The sequence below is a fragment of the Haplochromis burtoni genome, unplaced genomic scaffold (assembly GCF_018398535.1).
Source record: "Haplochromis burtoni strain Fernald_Lab_line unplaced genomic scaffold, NCSU_Asbu1 Contig_236, whole genome shotgun sequence".
NCBI lineage: Eukaryota > Metazoa > Chordata > Actinopteri > Cichliformes > Cichlidae > Haplochromis > Haplochromis burtoni.
This window is the reverse complement of record NW_024582597.1, coordinates 332,610-353,199: the sequence shown is the minus strand read 5'-3', so window position 1 is coordinate 353,199 and position 20,590 is coordinate 332,610. Positions and strand designations below refer to the sequence as shown.

General features: G+C 38.9%; 1 protein-coding gene across 3 annotated transcripts; it reads left to right on the top strand.

The window, feature by feature from the left end:
* Nucleotides 1-13,711: 13,711 nt before the first annotated feature.
* On the top strand, nucleotides 13,712-20,104 carry LOC102312985 (eukaryotic peptide chain release factor subunit 1). 3 transcript variants are annotated; one of them, XM_005937709.3, is made up of 11 exons: nucleotides 13,712-13,870; nucleotides 14,254-14,364; nucleotides 15,677-15,852; nucleotides 16,093-16,232; nucleotides 16,385-16,523; nucleotides 16,623-16,813; nucleotides 17,384-17,513; nucleotides 17,599-17,772; nucleotides 17,877-17,941; nucleotides 18,035-18,182; nucleotides 19,706-20,104. In XM_005937709.3, exons 2-11 carry the CDS (start codon nucleotides 14,279-14,281, stop codon nucleotides 19,786-19,788), a joined length of 1,332 nt encoding a protein of 443 aa, XP_005937771.1. In that variant the 5' UTR covers nucleotides 13,712-13,870; nucleotides 14,254-14,278; the 3' UTR covers nucleotides 19,789-20,104. The 3 variants fall into 3 exon arrangements, with proteins under 3 accessions (XP_005937771.1, XP_014194040.1, XP_014194039.1); XM_014338554.2 differs by having other exon boundaries at nucleotides 13,715-13,866; XM_014338553.2 differs by lacking the exon at nucleotides 13,712-13,870 and adding an exon at nucleotides 13,935-14,136.
* Nucleotides 20,105-20,590: the final 486 nt, after the last annotated feature.

Sequence of the window (20,590 nt, the reverse complement as noted above, 5' to 3'; positions counted from 1 at the left end):
TGGATCAGAAGGTTAAAATTAGCTAATAATCTCAAGTGATTCAAGCCACATTAGCTAACTTTTTTAGCTGTTTAGAGAACTGTTACGTCCCTCTGCAGCCTCTAATCTGCTCAGTGTGTTCAGCTGGTGCTAATTGGCCACACCTAGTCAGGTGTGGATAAAAGCATACCTGAGGCAAGCTTCCCGGGAGCTCACTTGTCTTTGCCTTGGTGGCATCAGCCATTTGAGCCAACCTGCTATTCCATTTTAAGATAAAACCTCTTCTCACCATACTCTGGTATTCATCTCCTTTTTTATGTTGCGGCTTTTGAGCCGGGTCGTAACATAAGTGGCGGCTCGTCCAGGATATTTGGACATTTTAGTGGAGACTGAATATCAGTTTTTTGACTTTTAAGGGGGTGAGTGATGGTGGTTACTGATTGATGAAATCTTACTTTAGTAAGTGTAGTTCATTTTTGGACAAATTGAATATATTATTGCATGTGAATTTAGAAAATTAGTTTTTTTGTTTGAAAACACAAAAAAATGACTTAGGACATGCATGAAGCTAACGAAATGAAGCTTTCTGAAGCACTGAAGCTTGTATTGAAAAACGGTTCATTACTCGAAGCTTTTCAACACAGTCCTGTTTGGTGACATCTGGTGGCCAAAAATACAAAGAGCAGCTTGAATCCACAAAATAAAACCAACTGCTTCATTACGATTGCCTACTCTACAGAGTGGAGTTTTGTCTGATATTGGGCCGCTGTTGTGTTGCTTTGAACGTGTATTTTTTGGTGGTTAAAAAAATGTGTTTTATTTGTTTAATAAATAGTTTTGACCAGTAAACTCTCCTTGTTTAAACATGCACCATGGTGTGGTCTTCCTTTGCTTGTGACTTCTTGATGTTAGTAAATACAATAATTGAAAAATACCACGTTACATATAATATATACATATAATAATGTACAACACATTATGGAGTATGCTTCTGCTCTGAGGTCCTGCCTCCATGCACTTATGCAATTAATCGCTAGACAGGTGTATTTATAAATAATATTATATTAGGGAAATTTTCCCAGACATATTTTTGACCTGGGGGTAGAATTGATTGTGAAATGGAAAGGAAAATGCTTATGAAATTGCAAATTAAAAACATGATGCATTTAAGGTAACCCTTTTTCATTTTTATTTAAAAAGAGAATTTGTTCTAATGTGCGATGGCCGAACCTGTTCCTTTTCGTGGAGATCATTTATCCTGCCTTAAGGAAAATCCCTTCACATGGCCACAGAGGAGGCTGGAGTGCAGAGAAACTGGTAGAGATGCAGTTATACAGTCTACCTGGGCCCCACAAACTATCAGCTAAAGAGAATAAATAAATTCAATTGCTGCACATTTGGCAGACTAACATTTTCAGATTAATTAAACAATAAAATATATATTTTTACAACATTACATGTAAAGAGTCAAGTGGAAGTTTTTCTAAAGTTATTTAATGATATTTATATTATGGAAGCAGATTTTTGACATTTTACCTTTTTCCCGTTTTCAGATATAATAAACACGCACAAAACAAAAGCAAACGGCCAGAACACAAAGCTGGAAAACCCACCCGATTGACAAAAATCAACTCAAAATTCTCCCACACAACAGAACCTCCTCTATTCCTCGCTGGCTCCAAATCTCTCAGTGGAATGATCAGTGGTTCGCTATCTGTCACCATCAAAACACTCCACAAATCCCGTGAATGATTCGCTTCCTTATAAACCATTGAATCAGATACCGAAGCAGTTAGGTTCTAAATGAAGCTTCGGACGTCACTGATCACGTGACTCTGGCCAAACGAATCAAGCTTCGATACAGTGCTTCTGAAGCAGTGTGTTGATTTTTTTGACACACGCACCGGAGCTTCAGCTTCAACTTCAGAGTTTAGTAGGAGACTATATCTCTGGTCTGCTGCCTGCTCTCGAGTTCGCGTTTAAAGTTGCCTCGAGCCTGGTACACCACTGAAGACTAGGGTACGTAAAGTTAGGGTTTTTTTTTTTTGTTTTGTTTTGTTTTTTGTTTCAGGCTGGGAGTTGCACATAGTAAATCAGTGGCACCAAACTTGGTAGGGGGTTTGAGACCATTCATGATTATGGTCTGTAGCTAAGGCAGGTAGGCTGTTTTTAAGTTGGCATTGTGTGTACACCGTGTGTGTGCATATGTCAGTGTTGATGGATGCTAATGAGATCCTCATGAGGTGAGTGTTTTGTGCTGTGACCTTTAGTGTTGTGGGGAATATGGCTATTTTGTTGGATCACTTTCGAGTGTTGTTGGCCAAGTGATGGCAATAACACTGTGGGGTGCTGAGCCACCCTTGATGTGAGCGTTGTGTGGCCATAGCTCTCCATTTTGTGGTTGGTCACTAGCATGCTTGCTTTACTGAACTTTGTGGATTAAGTAACTTGTTGTGGTATAGGGCCACTCATATGTGACCGTTTGTGTGGTGGACAAACTTTATTTACTATTAATTTACTATTAATTTAACATAACAGATGTTAGTGTTACTTCGCTAAATAAAAAAAATAAGCAGACACTTTATAAGTCACAGCGATGTCCCCGCATTATCAGAACAGTTTGACCTTTTGCTATATTTCAGTAAAGTGTGTTTCAAATCTACATCACTGATTTGTGGCATGAAATTACCTCTTTAATAACAGTTTAGGCTAGTGATGACAAACCACACTCCGTGTGAGCGGACTGTAACATGACACAAACACTGGACAGGACATACAACCTGTTTTCATTTTATCCTTTACTGTCATCAGTAGAAACATTAGAAAAAGATAACATTTGAAGATAACTCAAGAAAATAATAATAAAATACGCTATTATTATTCATATTAATAATTATTTTTGGGGTGCTCTGAAAAGGGTCTAAGCTCGCCTATGAGCTGGACTATTATTAAAAAGCAAGAATGAGTTGGCAAAACAGAATAACTGCATCACCCTGTATGCTCTCACCACAGTATCCATTGGGCATAAGTGCACACCCCAGAATACACACATCTGAGCAGGCAGTCAGCCCCACTCTACCTGCTTTACTCCACATAATGTTAGACAAGTCACTAATAAATGATCAAAAGATAAATATCCAAGGGAGAGAAATCAGTTGCAAGATAAACAAAAGAAAAAAGGCACACTTAACTTATTTATATTGTAAGTTCAGTTTTTTTGATACTTTTGCTTGCTGCAGGGATATAAAGATAGCCATATGAACATTTTATGTTTTATCTAATTCTTTGTTTAAAAACCTAATCTAATGGCTGTTTATGTAGTTTGGCTTATGCATTTTGTAGAAAAAAAATCCAGCATAACTATGCCGATTATGTCAGGCTCATTTCATAATATTTTGCTTGTCATACATTAAATGACATGCCAAAAGGGCGATATTTTTAAAAAATTGGTGTGGCGTGTGCTAGGTGCTATTGTGTGCACCCTAATAGCACGCTGGACATTCCAAAACCGTAACCTAAACATACTCACCAGTCAGCTTCGTGTGGATGCTGTCTGTAGAAAAATTCACCAGCTAATGCGCTTCATTTGCCAAAGTTGAGGTTTCTACACTGACAGCACCTTTATATTGTCTTCCTGTTTTATTAAATCTGTCCAGAACTCAGCCTTACCTGAAATATAAGAACAGATTAAAAAGTGTGGCTAGAGTGTTTAAAAAAAATTGACGTTTGACTTTGAAAGACTTTTCTGATATGTGTTAGTTATGACAGATAAGTCTTTCCTAGATGATCCTAGCCACCCCTTGTCTAAGGACTTTAAGTTGTTGCCATCTCACAAATTCTGTATGTGCCACTGCAATGTATTTTAACAGAAAAAGCTGTACCCAGGCTCAGCAGAGTAGTTCTATAAAGAACTACTCTGTGTTTATTAAGTCTGTTGTGTTTTTAATATATTTTAATGCTTTGTATCTTGTTCTATTTAATCTAAACAATCCATCCATTCGCTTCCGCTTATCCTTTTCAGGGTCGCAGGGGGCGCTGGAGCCTATCCCAGCTGTCATAGGGCGAAAGGCGGGGTACACCCTGGACAGGTCGCCAGTCTGTCGCAGGGCCAACACACAGGGACAGACAACCATTCACACTCACACCTAGTGACAATTTGTATTATCCAATTAACCTATCCCCACAAGCTGCATGTCTTTGGACGGTGGGAGGAAGCCGGAGTACCCGGAGGGAACCCACACAAACACGGGGAGAACATGCAAACTCCACACAGAAAGACCCCGCCCTAATGTTGGAATTGAACTCAGGACCTTCTTGCTGTGCGGCAACAGTGCTAACCACCGTGCTGCCCTAATCTAAACAATCCCCTAAAAATTTGTCCCTAACCATCTGGAACCTTCCTGTTAACTTTCAGTGAGTGGAAAAAAGTTTGTGTTCATCCTTCAGCTTCACTGTGTTTATATTATGCTAACCATAGCTGTGTAGCTAGTGATCACGTAGCACATTATATAGCAGCTAGCCCAACTTCAGTAACTCTACAAACATACAAACATCACTGCTGTCAACTTCTCTGTCTTCATATATGTCTGAAGTGATAGCAGAGCTATATGTTTTCATTTTTTAGAAATCCCTGACTCAGAACATGGTATTTCATCATTAGATGGAAACTAGTAAGCTAACTTCTAACTCTGTTAAAATTCATAAATCCTGTTTTCATGGATGCCTGGATGTTAAATTTAATTTTTGAAAGAATTTAGACAGTTTTAACTCTCAGTGATGCTGCAGGGTTTGTTTGACTCGGAAACGGCTAATAAAGTCAGCCTTAAAGACCGGATTACGTTAATACCACCAACCAACCAACCACATGATGTAACATTTTGTACTGACAGAAGATGGCGCTACACATGTTCTCAAAACTTTAACTTTAAGCACTCATTTCTTAAGTCCAGCTTCATAGACAGTGTTACAGCTATGCCAGTTTTTGAGAGCATGGCTCCATGATGCAAGTTAGCCTTTATATGTGTAGCGTTTCATGTCCTCATTAAGTATCATAATAAATTATGGGATTTTTGGTGATGTTCACCTTTAATTGACATTCAAGTGATCAAACTGGGATTTGCACTGACGCTTGAAACAGTAAGTGTCTGGAAGCAGAGCAGAGCTCCACAAAGACATGACCCTGATCAGGGTCACTACACCAGCTACAATTCAAAATGCTACATATCTTTTCTTCTATGATACAATGAATGCGAGGAATATTTTAGGTAAGATTTGTACCAATAATCTGATACTAAGATGTGTGCATGTTACCCAAACGACATCCACTTTTGATCATTCCCATTATCATCTTTCAAAGTAAGTTTGCCTCATGAGACACGCCTTTGTCTTCATTTAATGCACTATATTAAATCCTTTGAACTGATAATGCCTTTTCTCTAGTCAATTTGATTAATGCAGCTCGAAGAAAATCAATTTTCCACCATCTTTCTGCCCTGTTTCATCCCCTTCCCCCATCTTCCATTCCCTATCAGTCTATCTGTGAGGTTGTCATGGTGGTGGCTCCAGTATAATGATTTCAGACTGGTTTAAAGCTGCACTGCATGAGTGAGGGCATGGATTACTGTATGTACCAAACTCACTGACATGAAAACTTGATTTTCCGGAGGCGTTAGAACCAGGCCTTCACTGTCTGCAACAACCAGGAATGTTATCTTTGTTGTGTGCATGGATCACAAATGTTAAAATAACAATTCAAAATAATTTCACTCTTCTTTATTTATTGTACTAAGGCATCAAGAAATCTTGGTATATATGCAAATTGCTATGATATTTCTTTTGAACAGTAGATATTTATGCAATAGATGTTCCAAAATAGCTGCATTTGGTGCATGTTTGCAGCCACTAATATGTATTTCAATGAATGTTCATATGAGTATATTAAATTTTCCAAGGTTATATTGCTGGTAAACACTGATATACCATCAGACTGTAGAAAAACTGAAAAATTTATGAGAGGACCTGTAAATCCCTCCTTTGGGAATACTATCCAGGCTTTGTTTGTTCTAGCTATTCCAACTTCCTTTAATATTTATCAGTTTACATTATAAAACCAAAAATAAGAGTCTAACTTAAACTACAAAATAAACTAAGATTCTCATTCCCTGAGGTTTGAAAGACTATTGGATTATGCCCTGGGTCAGTGATTGGTATAGGCAGGCCAGCTGGTCCATATTACCTTTGGGCTTAACCCCTTCCCAATGCATCATTAAGACTGGCTGTGTGTCCTGGCCTCTAAATTGAGGTTATTGGTCTTAATTCACTGCACTGATAAACTCCTACCACACTGGGTGGACATGAACCATGTCTTGTCCTATGCCTCAAAAGACCTCATTTATATTTATGACAACCTTGAGTTTCCATTCCCGATTAATCCACTTAATATGAGAACGCAGATCCGTAAATCTCCTTCTGCCTCTTTGGTGGAATGTAAGAGAGCCAAGGATGTGATAAAAATGTCAACTCAGAGATTTGCAACACCAGAAAAGACATACTTGCACCCAAATACCCCTTGTATTGCAATCCCAAATTTTTGCACTTGTCTCAGAACCAGAAACTCAGAGGCACAGCAGATGGCTGGCAGACACCAACATATATCCTTAAACCCATGCAGCTCTTCCTAAGAAGATTGGTTTAAGTCATAAGCAAGCTATTGAAGTGCTGATGATCATGATCCTCTCTTTCACTATGGAGAACAGAGAAAGAGAGCCTGAGAGACAGACACATACTGAGTCACAGATTAGCTAGTCAGCAGAGAATAAGTGCTGCTTAATTCCCTGTGAAGAGTTCAGAGGTTTCTGTCTGTTGTGAGCTGCAATGCACTCAGTGGACAAGCAAATGTTTTCTGGGTGGAGAAGCATCAACTCTTTTACATTTCAGTGACAGCAAGGTTACAAGAGTCATAGAAACAGGTGTCATAGCACTTTGATTTGTTTTATGCTTTTAGAAGTTTCTTTTAAGGCTGATTATGTAACTGCCTGATTTTGATGCATCCCCACTCCTACTGTATTTGCGCCCCACTCACATCTTTTAATGATGACAAGCAAGTCTGTGCACTTCAATACCACTGAGAGTCCCTCATCCCACCTTCACATTCCTTTTTCCCTTCAACTCAACTTAAGCAGATGGCCACAGATGGGAATTAAACCCCCAATAAACCTGGTTGCATCTGTTTGAGGCCGCAGTCCTGGTAAAAAGAAAGTACACCCCTTTTCATTTCAAAGGTTTTATGTATCAGGACATAATTGAAAGTTGTCTGGTCCTCAAAATTAGGTGATTAAAACCTCAGATCACACCCAGCATATGACATTGCCGTGTCACATTTATTTAACTATATCTAAGCAAAAATACAGAAGCTTTGTGCGAAAAACTAAGTACACCCATACTGCTTCCAAGGACTTCAGATGGTAAGTAGATGCCAGGTGCTGCTAATCAGATGCACTTGACTGATTAGTCATTAGCAAAACCTTTCTGCTTTCATAAAGTGTGTTAACACAATACCAAGGAGGAAAGGCATCAGAAATTATCTTGATGTTGTCCATCAATCTGGGAAAGGTTATAAGGCGTTTTTCTAAACAGTTTATAGTGCATCATTCTGCAATGAGAAAGGTTATTTGCAAGTGGAAAAAACATTTAAGACAGCTGCCAGTCTTCCCAGGAGTGTGCACCAGCAAATTCACCCTGCATATTGCAGTGCAATATACTACATTCAAGAACAATATCCTTTGGACAGATTAGACTCAAGTAGAGATATTTGGCCATAATGCATAGCATGATAAACCAAACACCATATCAGCACAAACACCTCATTCCAGCTGTCCAACACAGTAGTGGAGAAGTGATAATCTTAAGTTTGTTTGTTTTTTACAGCCACAGAACCTGCAGTCAGTCAGGTGACCATGAACTCTTTTGTATTCCAAAGTGTATGTGTGTGTGTATATATATATATATATCATATATTCATATATATATATATAATCATATATATATACACATACGACTCGATTCTGCTTATATACATTATATATACATATAATATATATACACATATATATATACATATATATATATATATACATAACATATATATATATATATATATAATATATACATATATATATATATATATAATATATATAAATATATATTATATATATATATATACACATAATATATATATATATATATACTAATATCATATAATACTACACCAGTTAACTACTACACACAGTTACTGTCCCTCCACACATACGACTCGATTCTGCTTCTATGCCCCATCTATGTTTACTATTTCCCACCGAGGCGTCTAGACTTCTGATTGGCCAACATTTCTACACGGTTAGGAATATATCGCCACGTGTTGCTTTGGCATGTTCCTAGCAGCGTTTTTCTTCATTTTTGCGTTTACGTGTGGACGGGATTATTTTTTAAACAAAAAACGGAAAATCTCTGTTTTCAACAATACCCGTGTACGTGTGGACGTAGCCTTAGAGAAAATGATTTCTTCAAGTAATTGCTGGTAAAAATAGTTATACAAGCTATTGTATAACATGAGGTGTATTTAGATTCCACACACTGCTTCTGCATTTTGGCTTAGATTTTGTTAAATAAATATTGACACACTGTAAAATGTCATGTGGTGTTGCTTATCAGAAGTTGATTTTAAGGCATGCTAAGCATTAGATGATTTTTTCCCTAATATGTAAAACATTAAATCCTAATATGTAAAAATGACAGAGGATTTGCATTCTTTTTACCATGACTGTGACCTATCCAGACTAATGCCTACTTACACTGGTAACTATAGGTCACTAGTACATACAAAAATGTCACTATGACAAAACAGACTGCCAGTCTTTCCCTCTATGACATTATTACCTGCATAGGGTAAAGCTTGCTTTAAATACATAAACTTAAATGTTTTAATGTCCTGGAACTCTCTGGCTCTATGTGAAAAATGTCCGAGTATCCAAGGGCAGAAAAAGAGTCATTATCCATTTTGCTTTAAGTGTCAACTTGGTTTTAATTTATAACATTAAGGCTACTGATTTATTTAAGAGAGAATAAATTCTTCATTCAGAATTCGGATTTTAAACCTGATAAAATGTCAGAAAAGACAGCAAAGAAAATTCTTAATTTATCCTTATACTTATAGTAAATGAAGTAATACAGTAAAAAAAAAAAAATTTTCCCCCCAAAAGGTTTTATGCTTAATATTTAACACTGTGAAAATTAGCATAATTCTTGATCATATTATTTTGTTTAGTGTACTGTACAACCCAGCCACAGGGGGGGAACACAAGCCAGTGGACTCCTGGTGCCATTTCCAAGCCTACATAAATGGAGTCTGGAAATCAAAGGCATGATGTTGAATGTTGTCAGTATGCATGACCCACAAGTTGGATATAAGTTAGAAAAAAAAGGAATTTTGAAGTAAGTTAGCTAATCAACAGAGTCTCCAATCGACATGTAGGTGAAGGGAACAGGAGTGATGAAGAAGGAATAGGCATTTTTATAAAATAATATTTTTCACATTGCTTTCATACAGTAGGTTATTCTCGACATAACTGTGCTTATGCTCTTTTATGAAATACACAGAAAACCAAGTAAAATTAATTGATCCATACCATGATATGTTGTTGGGTGTTGATTTATCTTTTAATGATTTCACTGAATTATGAAATAATTAAAATTATTTCAAACAACATGTTTTTGAAATTTTCTTGTTTACTTTTAGTGAGTATGGTGCTTCCCACATCCCTGAAAATCAGAAATACAAACTTATGATTTAAAAATATGTAACAGAATTAGAATCATTAAAACATTAGAGCATGTGTCATGATGTAACTTTCTGACTGGTAAAACCCAATCATAAACCCTGAAAAGTAGAATCACAGGGGATAAAAAAGGTTTTAAAACATGAATTTGCCACTATTATCATGATTTTAAAAATCTAATTTTTAAATAATTTAGCTAAAATATAGGGAATCAACAACCTGTCAGCCTTTTGTCCTCATTTTATCTCCTCATAATGCTCATATGTGATGACCAGGTGAAATAAGGACTAGCTTGCCTGGCCAGGAGAGCTCCCATTCACAGCACAGCAAGCACCATCCATTTCCAAGTGACAGATCATTACAGCTCTGATGGTCGACAGATGGTGATGAATTGGCACTGATACCGGAGCTGGACAATTTTAGAGGCAGTCAGTTGCGCAAACTGCTTTATCACACTTTCTCCATGATGTTGCCATCCAGTGGGTGCCAAATGATGTCGGAAACACCACAAACCTCCTCCCACTCTCCAAGCTCCCGAGAGAGTAATACTGAAGGGATCATCCTTGAGCTTGTTATTTGAAGCACAAACAGATGTTTGATTGGATAGAAACAGTCACAATTCACTAAAGACGCTGAATAACATCCACCATATGGCAGCCTAATAACATCTAACAAATTGCATGCCACATTGATAATACAAACACACAACAACACCTGACCTCATCCCGCTGAGTAATGCAAAGAAACAGAAGCTCTAATGATCTCATGTAGTTCACCAGTTAAAAGGAATAAGTAAGACGGTGAGGAAGCCATTTATTTATGTATTAACCAATGCTGTCATCTAGTGGTCTAAATCTAAAGGCTTGAGTATTCCTTAACTTCTATTTATGTTTTTTTTTTCTGTGTAGAAGGAAAAACCTCAGATTAACTATCCTGCATCCATTAATGTGTTTATATATGTGTCATTTAGGATTTCTTTGAGACTTTTATTGCCGCTCAGTTTTCATATATATTGTTTGTAAATACATGGTCTTTTTAGAACAATAGTGATGATGTCACGGTGACACATCATATCTCATTTCTGCTACTGGACTATACAGATTGGATTACTACTAGATCAGCGGTCCCCAACCTTTTTTGCGCCACGGACCGGTTTATGCCCGACAATATTTTCATGGACCGTCCTTTAAGGTGTCGCGGATAAATACAACAAAATAAAACTGGTACCGGTACCGAAAAAAAGAAGATTTATTCATAACACAGGTGAAAAGACCAAGGAAAACCGAGTAAACGATAAAAACGATAACAAAATAACGCTGAAAACCGATTAAAAACCCTGAAAACTATACATTTCACACCTGAGCCTCAACTCTCGCGGCCCGGTACCAAACGACTCACGGACCGGTACCGGTCCGGGGGTTGGGGACTGCTGTACTAGATTATATGCAATACATTGATTATAGAATTTGTTGTAGAACATATTTTAACACACAGACACATGCAATATGAACCTGCTGGCTCAGTGATTAATCAGTGACGTGACCTAACCACACAATGGTTACTCTGCATTCACACTACAATTTTAGGCTGAAACAGCTCATCCAGGGCAGCACGGTGGCACGGTGGTTAGCACTGCTGCCGCACAGCAAGAAGGTCCTGAGTTCAATTCCACCATCAGGCCGGGGTCTTTCTGTGTGGAGTTTGCATGTTCTCCCCGTGTTTGCGTGGGTTCTCTCCGGGTACTCCGGCTTCCTCCCACCGTCCAAAGACATGCAGCTTGTGGGGATAGGTTAATTGGATAATCCAAATTGCCACTAGGTGTGAATGTGCGTGTGAATGGTTGTCTGTCCCTGTGTGTTGGCCCTGCGACAGACTGGCGACCTGTCCAGGGTGTACCCTGAACCGAAACGGCAGAAACAGATCAGGTGACTGACTTGACACACCATTTTTTAAATTATATTATTTGGAAAAACACTTCTGTACTATCACTCACGCCAACTGAAAGCCAATCTCTCTCTAGTGCATGCAATGGGTGTCATTTACTATATGGGTCATTATCCATATGGGACAGCATTGCTGCAAAATTGCTGAGGGAGCCAAAGTGGCAGTTAAACGTAATATCTGGTTGATGAGTATCAACACTAGGACTGAAGACAATGAAAAGACTTCATTAATTGTATTACCTATGTACTTACCAAAGTGACTTACTTAAACACTGATAAACAGCATGTGTGGACAGTCTTTTTATGGAGTATATGCGGTGTTGCTTTTGTTCCTTTTCGAGTGTAAAATGCATTTATAAGTCAAAGGACTGCTGTAAGTAGAATACAGTGGCAGTATATAGTAAGAGTTTCAGGATAAAAAAGCCCAACTGAGTACATTTTGTATTATGTATTATGTTTTCCTACAAGCTAAATAGTTGAGTTTAATCCTATGACCCATTGTTAACCCAGAAAATATGATTCCTTCCCTTCCTTTTCTCCTTATTGTCTTGAATTTATCATTTTTTCCTGAATACTTTTTGTCCCTGTTTCCCACCTGTGCTGCCATTTCTTTTTAATAATATTAGTGCATTTACTTCCAGTTTACAAAATGCCACCTCCACCCGATCTCATTTAAGTTACTCCTTGGCCAAAGCAGCTGCCATCTGATTTCCCCTAATACCGAAATGTGCCAGTACCCAAATAAATTTAATTTCACTCCCCTCCTCCACTAGGTAGAAATACAGCAGGAGTGCTTCTGTAACAGGCCCTGTTGTTGTGAGCGTGAAGACGGATTACAGTCCTGTAAAACTAGAGAAATAATGAGCAGAGGAGACGTGCCTCCGCTCGCCTGGTCGGTCTTGCCAGAATTTATTACACAGGCACCAGCAAACATCTTTGCTTCTTTTGTTACTTAGTTTACCTATAGCTGTCTGGTTTCCATCAGTTGTGTTCACCATCAATCAACGAACAAAGAAGGCAAATTTGGTTTTAAAAAAATCCGTCCACTCTCCTCTGCTTATCTGTGTCAAGGTCACAAATACAACAACAAATACAAAATGGAACCCACATTATCATGCTAATGGTTTGTTATGAAGGAAGAAATCTACATCCTTACATACTGAACTTTCTAACATTTCTCATGAAATCTAGAAGAAATTAACCAAGTGCATTGAAACTAAACATTAAATGAACTGAAGCTTTGGATCGTATGGGAGTGACAGTGAATACTAAAGGACAATAGTGTCTGCCATTACCCACACCTATAGTGTACTTACTCAAAGTGGAAGAGCCGACGTAGCCTAGATAAACACAGTGAAATGCACTGCACATCATAAACTCAGCCTCAATTAACATGAGATAAACGTCACAGTATTCAGTGTCTGAGTGAAGTCACTTGGGTGAGTAATGAACTGTTTCTCCCATCTAAAAGAAGCTGCACAGTTCTGAAAATAAATAAATAAATAATAAAAATCTTTGAACAGAGGAAAACAAGAGTTACTGAAGACAAAACTAAAGGAAGATAGACCCACAAACAAGCAGCAATTAAAAGAAACTGGATTAAAGGCTTGGCACGAAATAAAGCATTTTGGTGATGTCCATAGGTTCATCCAGTTATTCAAAACTATCCTTATATTTAAAATTATATCATGTTCATTTACTTTTAAGCCCCTGGAAAAAGAGGGCAGTGGTTAGAACTTCTAAACAACAAGAGTCATGTATGGACATATTAGTTTTGCAAAATCAGGTAACTTGTTTTGCAAGTTTGACTTTGACTACAAGCCCCATAATCCATCTATTACCAGCTTTGGCGATATTCTTTAGGTTCCGTCCAATTGTTATTGAGATTCTACAATTGACACGGCAGCTAAGGCATGTCATTGGTTTCTAAGTGGTTTCCAGGAAGTGAACGCCACCGATCTAACCACCTCCCACATGTGAGCCCCCGTCGTTAGCACCACGCGCAGCGTGTAGAGGAGAGAGAAACCGGTCGGAAAGCAACGTCATTCCTCGGACCACTGACTTGACGTAGCGCAGCAGACAGAGAGCGGAGCGGAGCCGCGTTGTCCGAGGCAGGTAAAGTACCATCCAGTATATGCCAATATTCATAGGGTCTAAAAAGCTGGCAGTTGGTTTCCATATTGTTTCCAGGGGAACACGAGGAAAGTAGGTCGTATTAGATAAGAACAGGGTGGACACTAGGGCCTGGTAGACTGTAGGCCTGTTTCCCCCGCGCTCTGCATTGAGCAACACATCCCGGTTTGAGTCTTTCCTTTACGGTCAGTCCAGCTGCCAGCACTGGCAAGGTGCCTTAACGGACACCGCGCCACTAGTTTGGAGAGGTACACGGTTCAGCGATAGATAAATTAATTTATCCGATAACACTGTAAACGATAGTCAGTTTGTTAACGGGCGGGTGCAGCGCAGATGTTTAGCTCTTCTTTTTCCACGTCTTTCAGGTGCTGAAGCGATCACAGCAGAAAGATGGCGGACGACCCCAGCGCGGCGGATAGGAACGTGGAGATATGGAAAATCAAGAAGCTGATCAAAAGTTTAGAAGCTGCCCGTGGGTAAGTAATACATTTTTGTCACATTTCGAGGTAATTGTCTGGTCGGCAGTACTTGAGTTTAAGGGTTCGGGTGATTGTGTCAATGTATACCGCCGCAGCAGCTGGAAATGGTATAAATGGGGCCGAATTTGGGAGTGGTTAGCTTAGCATAGCTAACTTAGCTAATCGTTGCTTTTGCTTGTCGCTAGTTAGCCAATTGCTAGGCGCTAACGGATGTCGCATTTAATCTCCCTGGAAGTTGAAAACATGGTTTATTTTGGACAAAACACATTTTTTTGTCAGTGTTTATATTTTGTAGCTGGCATTCCGAAGATTTTTATTCAGTTCAAGCTAGTAAGGTTGATGCTAGTTTTGTTGCTAATGAGAACCGCTAATAGACGTCATCTTTGGAAAGAGGCCGGCATGGGTGTCTTAAACAAAAAAAGCAGAACGTTGACGAAAAAGGGAAGGCCGGCAAGCTTGTAGTTACAGTTTCACAGTCCAAATGACGTTCGTCTGCTCTTTTTACACGCAAATCATACGACAGAGCCTCTTAATTTCCTCTAGAGTCCACTAAGTTAGTCACCTCATGGCAGCCGAACTGCTTGCCAGTTCATTACAGCGTTACTGGTTTCAAACTGGTCAGGTCAAAAAGAATTCGAGATCAGTTGTTGGCCGACTGGGACATTGTGGGCCTCTTGAATTATCAAACAAGGCATGTGAATGTGGGTGTTACTTCACTGGCTTGTAGCTTGCTCTGCGACAGTTTGACGTCTAGTGTTGCGCAGAATTTGCTGTCCTGTGCTCCCCTGCCTGCCATGTCACACACTCAGTTGACTGTTTGCCCTACATTTATCCAGCCTCTTCTACCTGGCTGTGTGCGTGTCAGCCTGTACTGCTGTGATTCATCTGTTGATTGGTTGTAAATGAAAGGACAACAATGCAAAGTAGCAAGACTTAAACTTAGTCCTTGTTTCAAGGACAAAGATTGTGTACTGTGTAACTGAAAGCCCATACCATTTGTCCCTCAACCTGCCAGACCTTGTCAAGGTGATATTTTGCCAAGAAGCGTTGTGTATTTACAAAACTAAATTAGAGCAAACAATTACGCTATCTTGGAGGTAATCAACTGGTAATAAACATGGCTCAACTGGTTTGGCATAATCAAAGTTTATTATTATATGGCCTTGATATTAGATGCCAGTTTCACTATGGCATACCTAGGAGTGGCATAATTGTCAGTTATTCAGTCTATTCCATCACTTCTATGGCTTCTTGGCTGTGTACAAATGCTGTTATATGCACTAACATTACATCCTCACTTTCTCTATAGTAATGGCACCAGCATGATCTCTCTGATCATCCCTCCAAAGGACCAGATATCAAGAGTGGCCAAGATGTTGGCTGATGAGTTTGGCACTGCTTCCAACATTAAGAGTCGCGTCAACAGGCTCTCTGTTCTCGGGGCCATCACCTCTGTACAGCAAAGACTAAAACTCTACAACAAGGGTATGCATGTAAAAGAATGCCTATTTTCTTTTGGGAAATGGTAGTGGTTCTTGGGGGCAACAAAAGAAATTCATATTGGCATATCATTGTATTATTGTAATATTTTTAGCTATAATTGTTCCAAGGGGGTTTTTGAAAAAAGAGACAACTTAAAACATAGGATGTATTTACTTTCAAAACATTCAGCTCTAGTCCTCCTTTGAATATTTATGGTCTCTGGCTTTTTTCTTCCCTTCCCAGTGCCACCCAATGGCTTGGTTGTGTATTGTGGCACAATTGTGACAGAGGAAGGCAAGGAGAAGAAAGTCAATATTGACTTTGAGCCTTTTAAACCAATCAACACCTCCCTGTACCTCTGTGACAACAAGTTCCACACCGAGGTGAGAGAATTTCCTTAGTATTTTGATGCACATGCAAAATATTTTTTTAGAGAAACTCTGTGGTATGTAAACCTCGCCTTGGTCTTTTTATTATTCTTTCTGTCTTCCACATTCTTATGATCCGTTCTTCCCTCACTAATGTCCCAACACAGGCATTGACAGCCCTGCTGTCTGATGACAGTAAGTTTGGCTTTATTGTGATCGACGGTAGTGGGGCACTCTTTGGCACACTGCAGGGCAACACCAGGGAGGTGCTGCACAAGTTCACTGTGGACCTACCCAAGAAGCACGGTACTGAACTGGAATGTTTAGAAAATACATTTTACGTTGTTTGTTTTGTTTTTGTTTATTTGTTGTTGTTTTTTTTTTATCTTTGCTTTGCTCTTTCAGGCAGAGGAGGACAGTCTGCTCTGCGTTTTGCTCGACTGAGAATGGAGAAGAGACACAACTATGTGAGAAAAGTAGCTGAGACAGCTGTCCAGCTCTTTGTGTCCAATGACAAAGTTAATGTGGCAGGAATGGTCTTGGCTGGCTCTGCTGATTTCAAGACTGAACTCAGCCAGTCTGACATGTTTGATCCAGTAAGTATGATGTAATGAAACAACTTTTTTTCCCCCACAAATTTCTCACTGCAGTGAATAGATGTCCAAAAGAAGGCTGGTGATCTTTTAAGTGTTTTCTCTGAGTTGTATAAATGGGTATATTTAATAACTATCTACTATTGTAAGAAATAAACACTGGTATTTGGTAGTAGTGATGAAATAGTGACATAGCAAGTTTATTTTAAACTTGGCACATGATGTGTGCAGCCATACTGTAAATGGAAAGTGCCTTATTTAATTTGCCAGTAAGCCACTGATATAGCTAAATCTTATGTCTTTACAACCAATAATGGAATGTGGTTGCACAAACAAAGAAAGAGACAGATATGAAAATCTGCATATCCCACACTTCACTGCAAGCTTTGGTTAGCAGTTAATGAGTTTGAGGGATTTTCCAAGGCTTTGGGGAATATAACCAGCAGCGTAGTCTATCATTATTGTCAGCATATTTATTGTGGTAGCTTTCTCTATTTTCTTTATCTTGTCAGCAACTTTGTTTGGTTCCTACTTTGTCTGTAAACGTTACTAACAACTCTTTGATTTCTACAGAGGTTACAGGCAAAGGTTCTGAAGCTAGTGGACATCTCCTATGGAGGAGAGAATGGTTTCAACCAGGCTATTGAGCTTTCAGCAGAGGTCCTGTCGAATGTGAAGTTCATCCAAGAAAAGAAGCTCATAGGTGAGTGTGTGTGTGTGTGGTTTTCTTTTTTTTGTTAAATGTAAAATCTTCAAACTTTTTCCTGATGATTCTTCTGTATTTACAGGGCGGTACTTTGATGAGATCAGTCAGGATACAGGGAAATACTGCTTTGGTGTAGAGGACACACTGAAAGCCCTTGAAATGGGAGCTGTGGAGATTCTCATAGTCTATGAGAACTTAGACACCATGCGTTATGTTCTTCGTGTGCATGGGGCAGAGAGCAATGGAGCAGAGAATGGTAAACAAACGACTACAGTGTTATCTGCAATAGCTGAGACAAAAAGCAGTAAATGAATTCTAATTGTGATCCTACAATTCAAAAGTTTCTTCTTTGTTCTTCAGATGAGAAGACTTTGTACCTAACGCCAGAGCAGGAGAAAGACAAATCTCACTTCACGGACAAGGAGGTAAGTGCTGCAGAAGAGGAACTGATCTCTGGGAGTTAAGTTGGACCCATTGCCTGTGATGTTATACCTTACTAACGCTGGTTGCGTTTCTAGACGGGGCAGGAACATGAGCTGATCGAGAGCATGCCACTACTGGAGTGGTTTGCGAACAACTACAAGAAATTTGGAGCCACGTTGGAGATAGTAACAGACAAGAGTCAGGAGGGGTCCCAGTTTGTCAAGGGCTTTGGAGGCATTGGGGGTGAGCACACTGTTGTTTAATAACAGTTGAATGTTTGATCAAAATGAAGTTAGGAATATATTTGATATATGTGGTTCAGTGATGATTTCGTCATTGGGTTGTTATGATGATCTAGTAATTGTACTCGAGTATAATTCATGTATTATGAACTTGAAGATAGTAGCAGGAGAGAAGATAAACAGTTCCTCTTCTGCTTATTCTGATTCATGCTTCATCTTGGTACAGGAAAGGCCTCATATAGACATTGTTGTACAGTAGAAATTTGTATTATAGAGGGCTTCACCATGTAAAATAGGAGAATTGGGGAAGAGGCACTGTTGAATTGTTAGTTGTATAAAAAGTAGAGATACTTGTGGCAATTTAAATTGGTTTAGTGGTGTAATACATTTTAATGAGGATCTTAAAAGGATTTCAGGACTTCGTGCTTTTCACAATAGAAACACCATCATTCCAGGACCCCTAAAAGCACTGTTGAAGAAGCAGTAGTTAAATTGTTAATTTTGACCTAAAATTTTAAATTAGAAGTAATTTTAGACAAAGGAAGCATTTAACTATTTGGGGTTTTATTAGTTACGCAAATGATTTAGGTTATTTAATTATAGGTAATAAACAAAATATATTTTAGAATTCAGTAATAAACAAATGGTACAAAAAATATAATACCCAACACATCTAAATAATTGAATTATTATAGAAGAAAACTGTTATGGACAAGTTGAAGGAATTTTGCGTAACAGGTTATGGTCGTTATGCTAAAACAAAAGCATTTATTAGGAAAAGAGCACTATTGTGAAACTATTTGAATTTGACTGACGTCACAGTTGGCTGAAATAAAACAAACACAATTTCATTAATTATTGTGAAGTTTTATCGCAATGCACCTACACCTGTCTTATCCATCATCCACACTGTTCCACCTCAGTTTGTAGCTCAGCAGGCCTTGGACTCGTTCATTTTAGGTATTCTGCTTTGGACTTTGCTTTTTATTAGGCCTGAGTAGATCGCCACACTCAGGGTTCTCTGCTCAGTTCAGCAACCCGCCTGGTTCTCCACATTCCACACTTCTCCGGCTCCATATCCCATCCATGACCTGTTCAGCCTGGCAGACATTCCTCGTCTTCTATCCAACTACAGTCCCCTGTATATTTATCAATGTTATCTAGCCAGCTCTGGCTTATGCAGTCTTCATATCAAAATGAGTGTAAATGATACATGTTGCTAGGCAACCGGGCAGGGTGAGTGGATTTTACATTAATTTCTGTGGGGTCAAAGTGACATGTGGTAAGTATATCTTTTTATTCCACACACTCCTAAATGATGAGTGAATCCATTTTTAGTTAAAGTCATGAAATCTTTTTGTCTTTCGAGTTTTGTTTGTTTGTTAACCCTAAAATGACCCCCTTGGCACTTCTAATACTAAAGTCTAATACTTTCAGAATTCATGTTTTCCGCTGCCACTGTTTAGCCAAAACAAGTTGCCATCATATCACACTACTTAATCTCTCATCTTTTGTATTCCTCAGGTATCTTGCGGTACAGGGTGGATTTCCAGGGCATGGAGTACCAAGGAGAGGACGATGAGTTCTTTGATTTGGATGACTACTAGGTAGTCTTGGACTGATATTGGGAGAAAAAAATGAATGAAGAAATAAGGAAATGAAAATGCCACCTCTCTTGCAGCAAGCGAGAGGTGCAACTGTGTTGACCTATATATCTGACAGACACACCTTCCAGTTCACCTGTTGCATACACAAACTTGCACATACTTACACAACAAAATGCATCACACAGGCCGAAGAGGAGTGAGATTTTCTTTCATCCAGAGAGGGAGAAAGCCCTTCCTGAATAAATCCCTGCCTTAGAGTGCTGGTTCCTTCCCCTAGTTGGATTGGACTTGACTCATTTTTTTTTTTTTTTTTTTTTCTTCCTCCCCTCGATTTTGAATGAACACAACAGCAAGTTCCCAGATTCCTCGTTGCCGCTGTCCCCGGTCCTAAGATGAACTTTGGATTCACTCCTGACATACAGAAAATATATTTTCCTTTAATGCATCGTCATGTCCCTATCCTCTCTCCCTTCCTTCTATGCTTTCTCTCTCTCTCTTTTTTTTTTTCTTTTTTGCATTTCATTTTTTTACTGGTAACTGCTGCTGTTGTATTTTATGAGAGTGGGGGATTTTTTTTACCTGGGTTTCTGTAGAGAAAGGGGGACAAAGTATTAAATTTCAACTGCTGAAAACCATTGCTACCTCCTCATCTGCTGTGGTCTCACTCCTGTGCCATCTCATTTACTTAAAAGGCTGACCTTTTCCTGACAACAAAATTGATATGTTTTGTGAGTGACGCGTGCATGACTTTTAGACAGTTTAGTCATCTTATTCAATCGTCAGACTTGCCACATAATGTTGA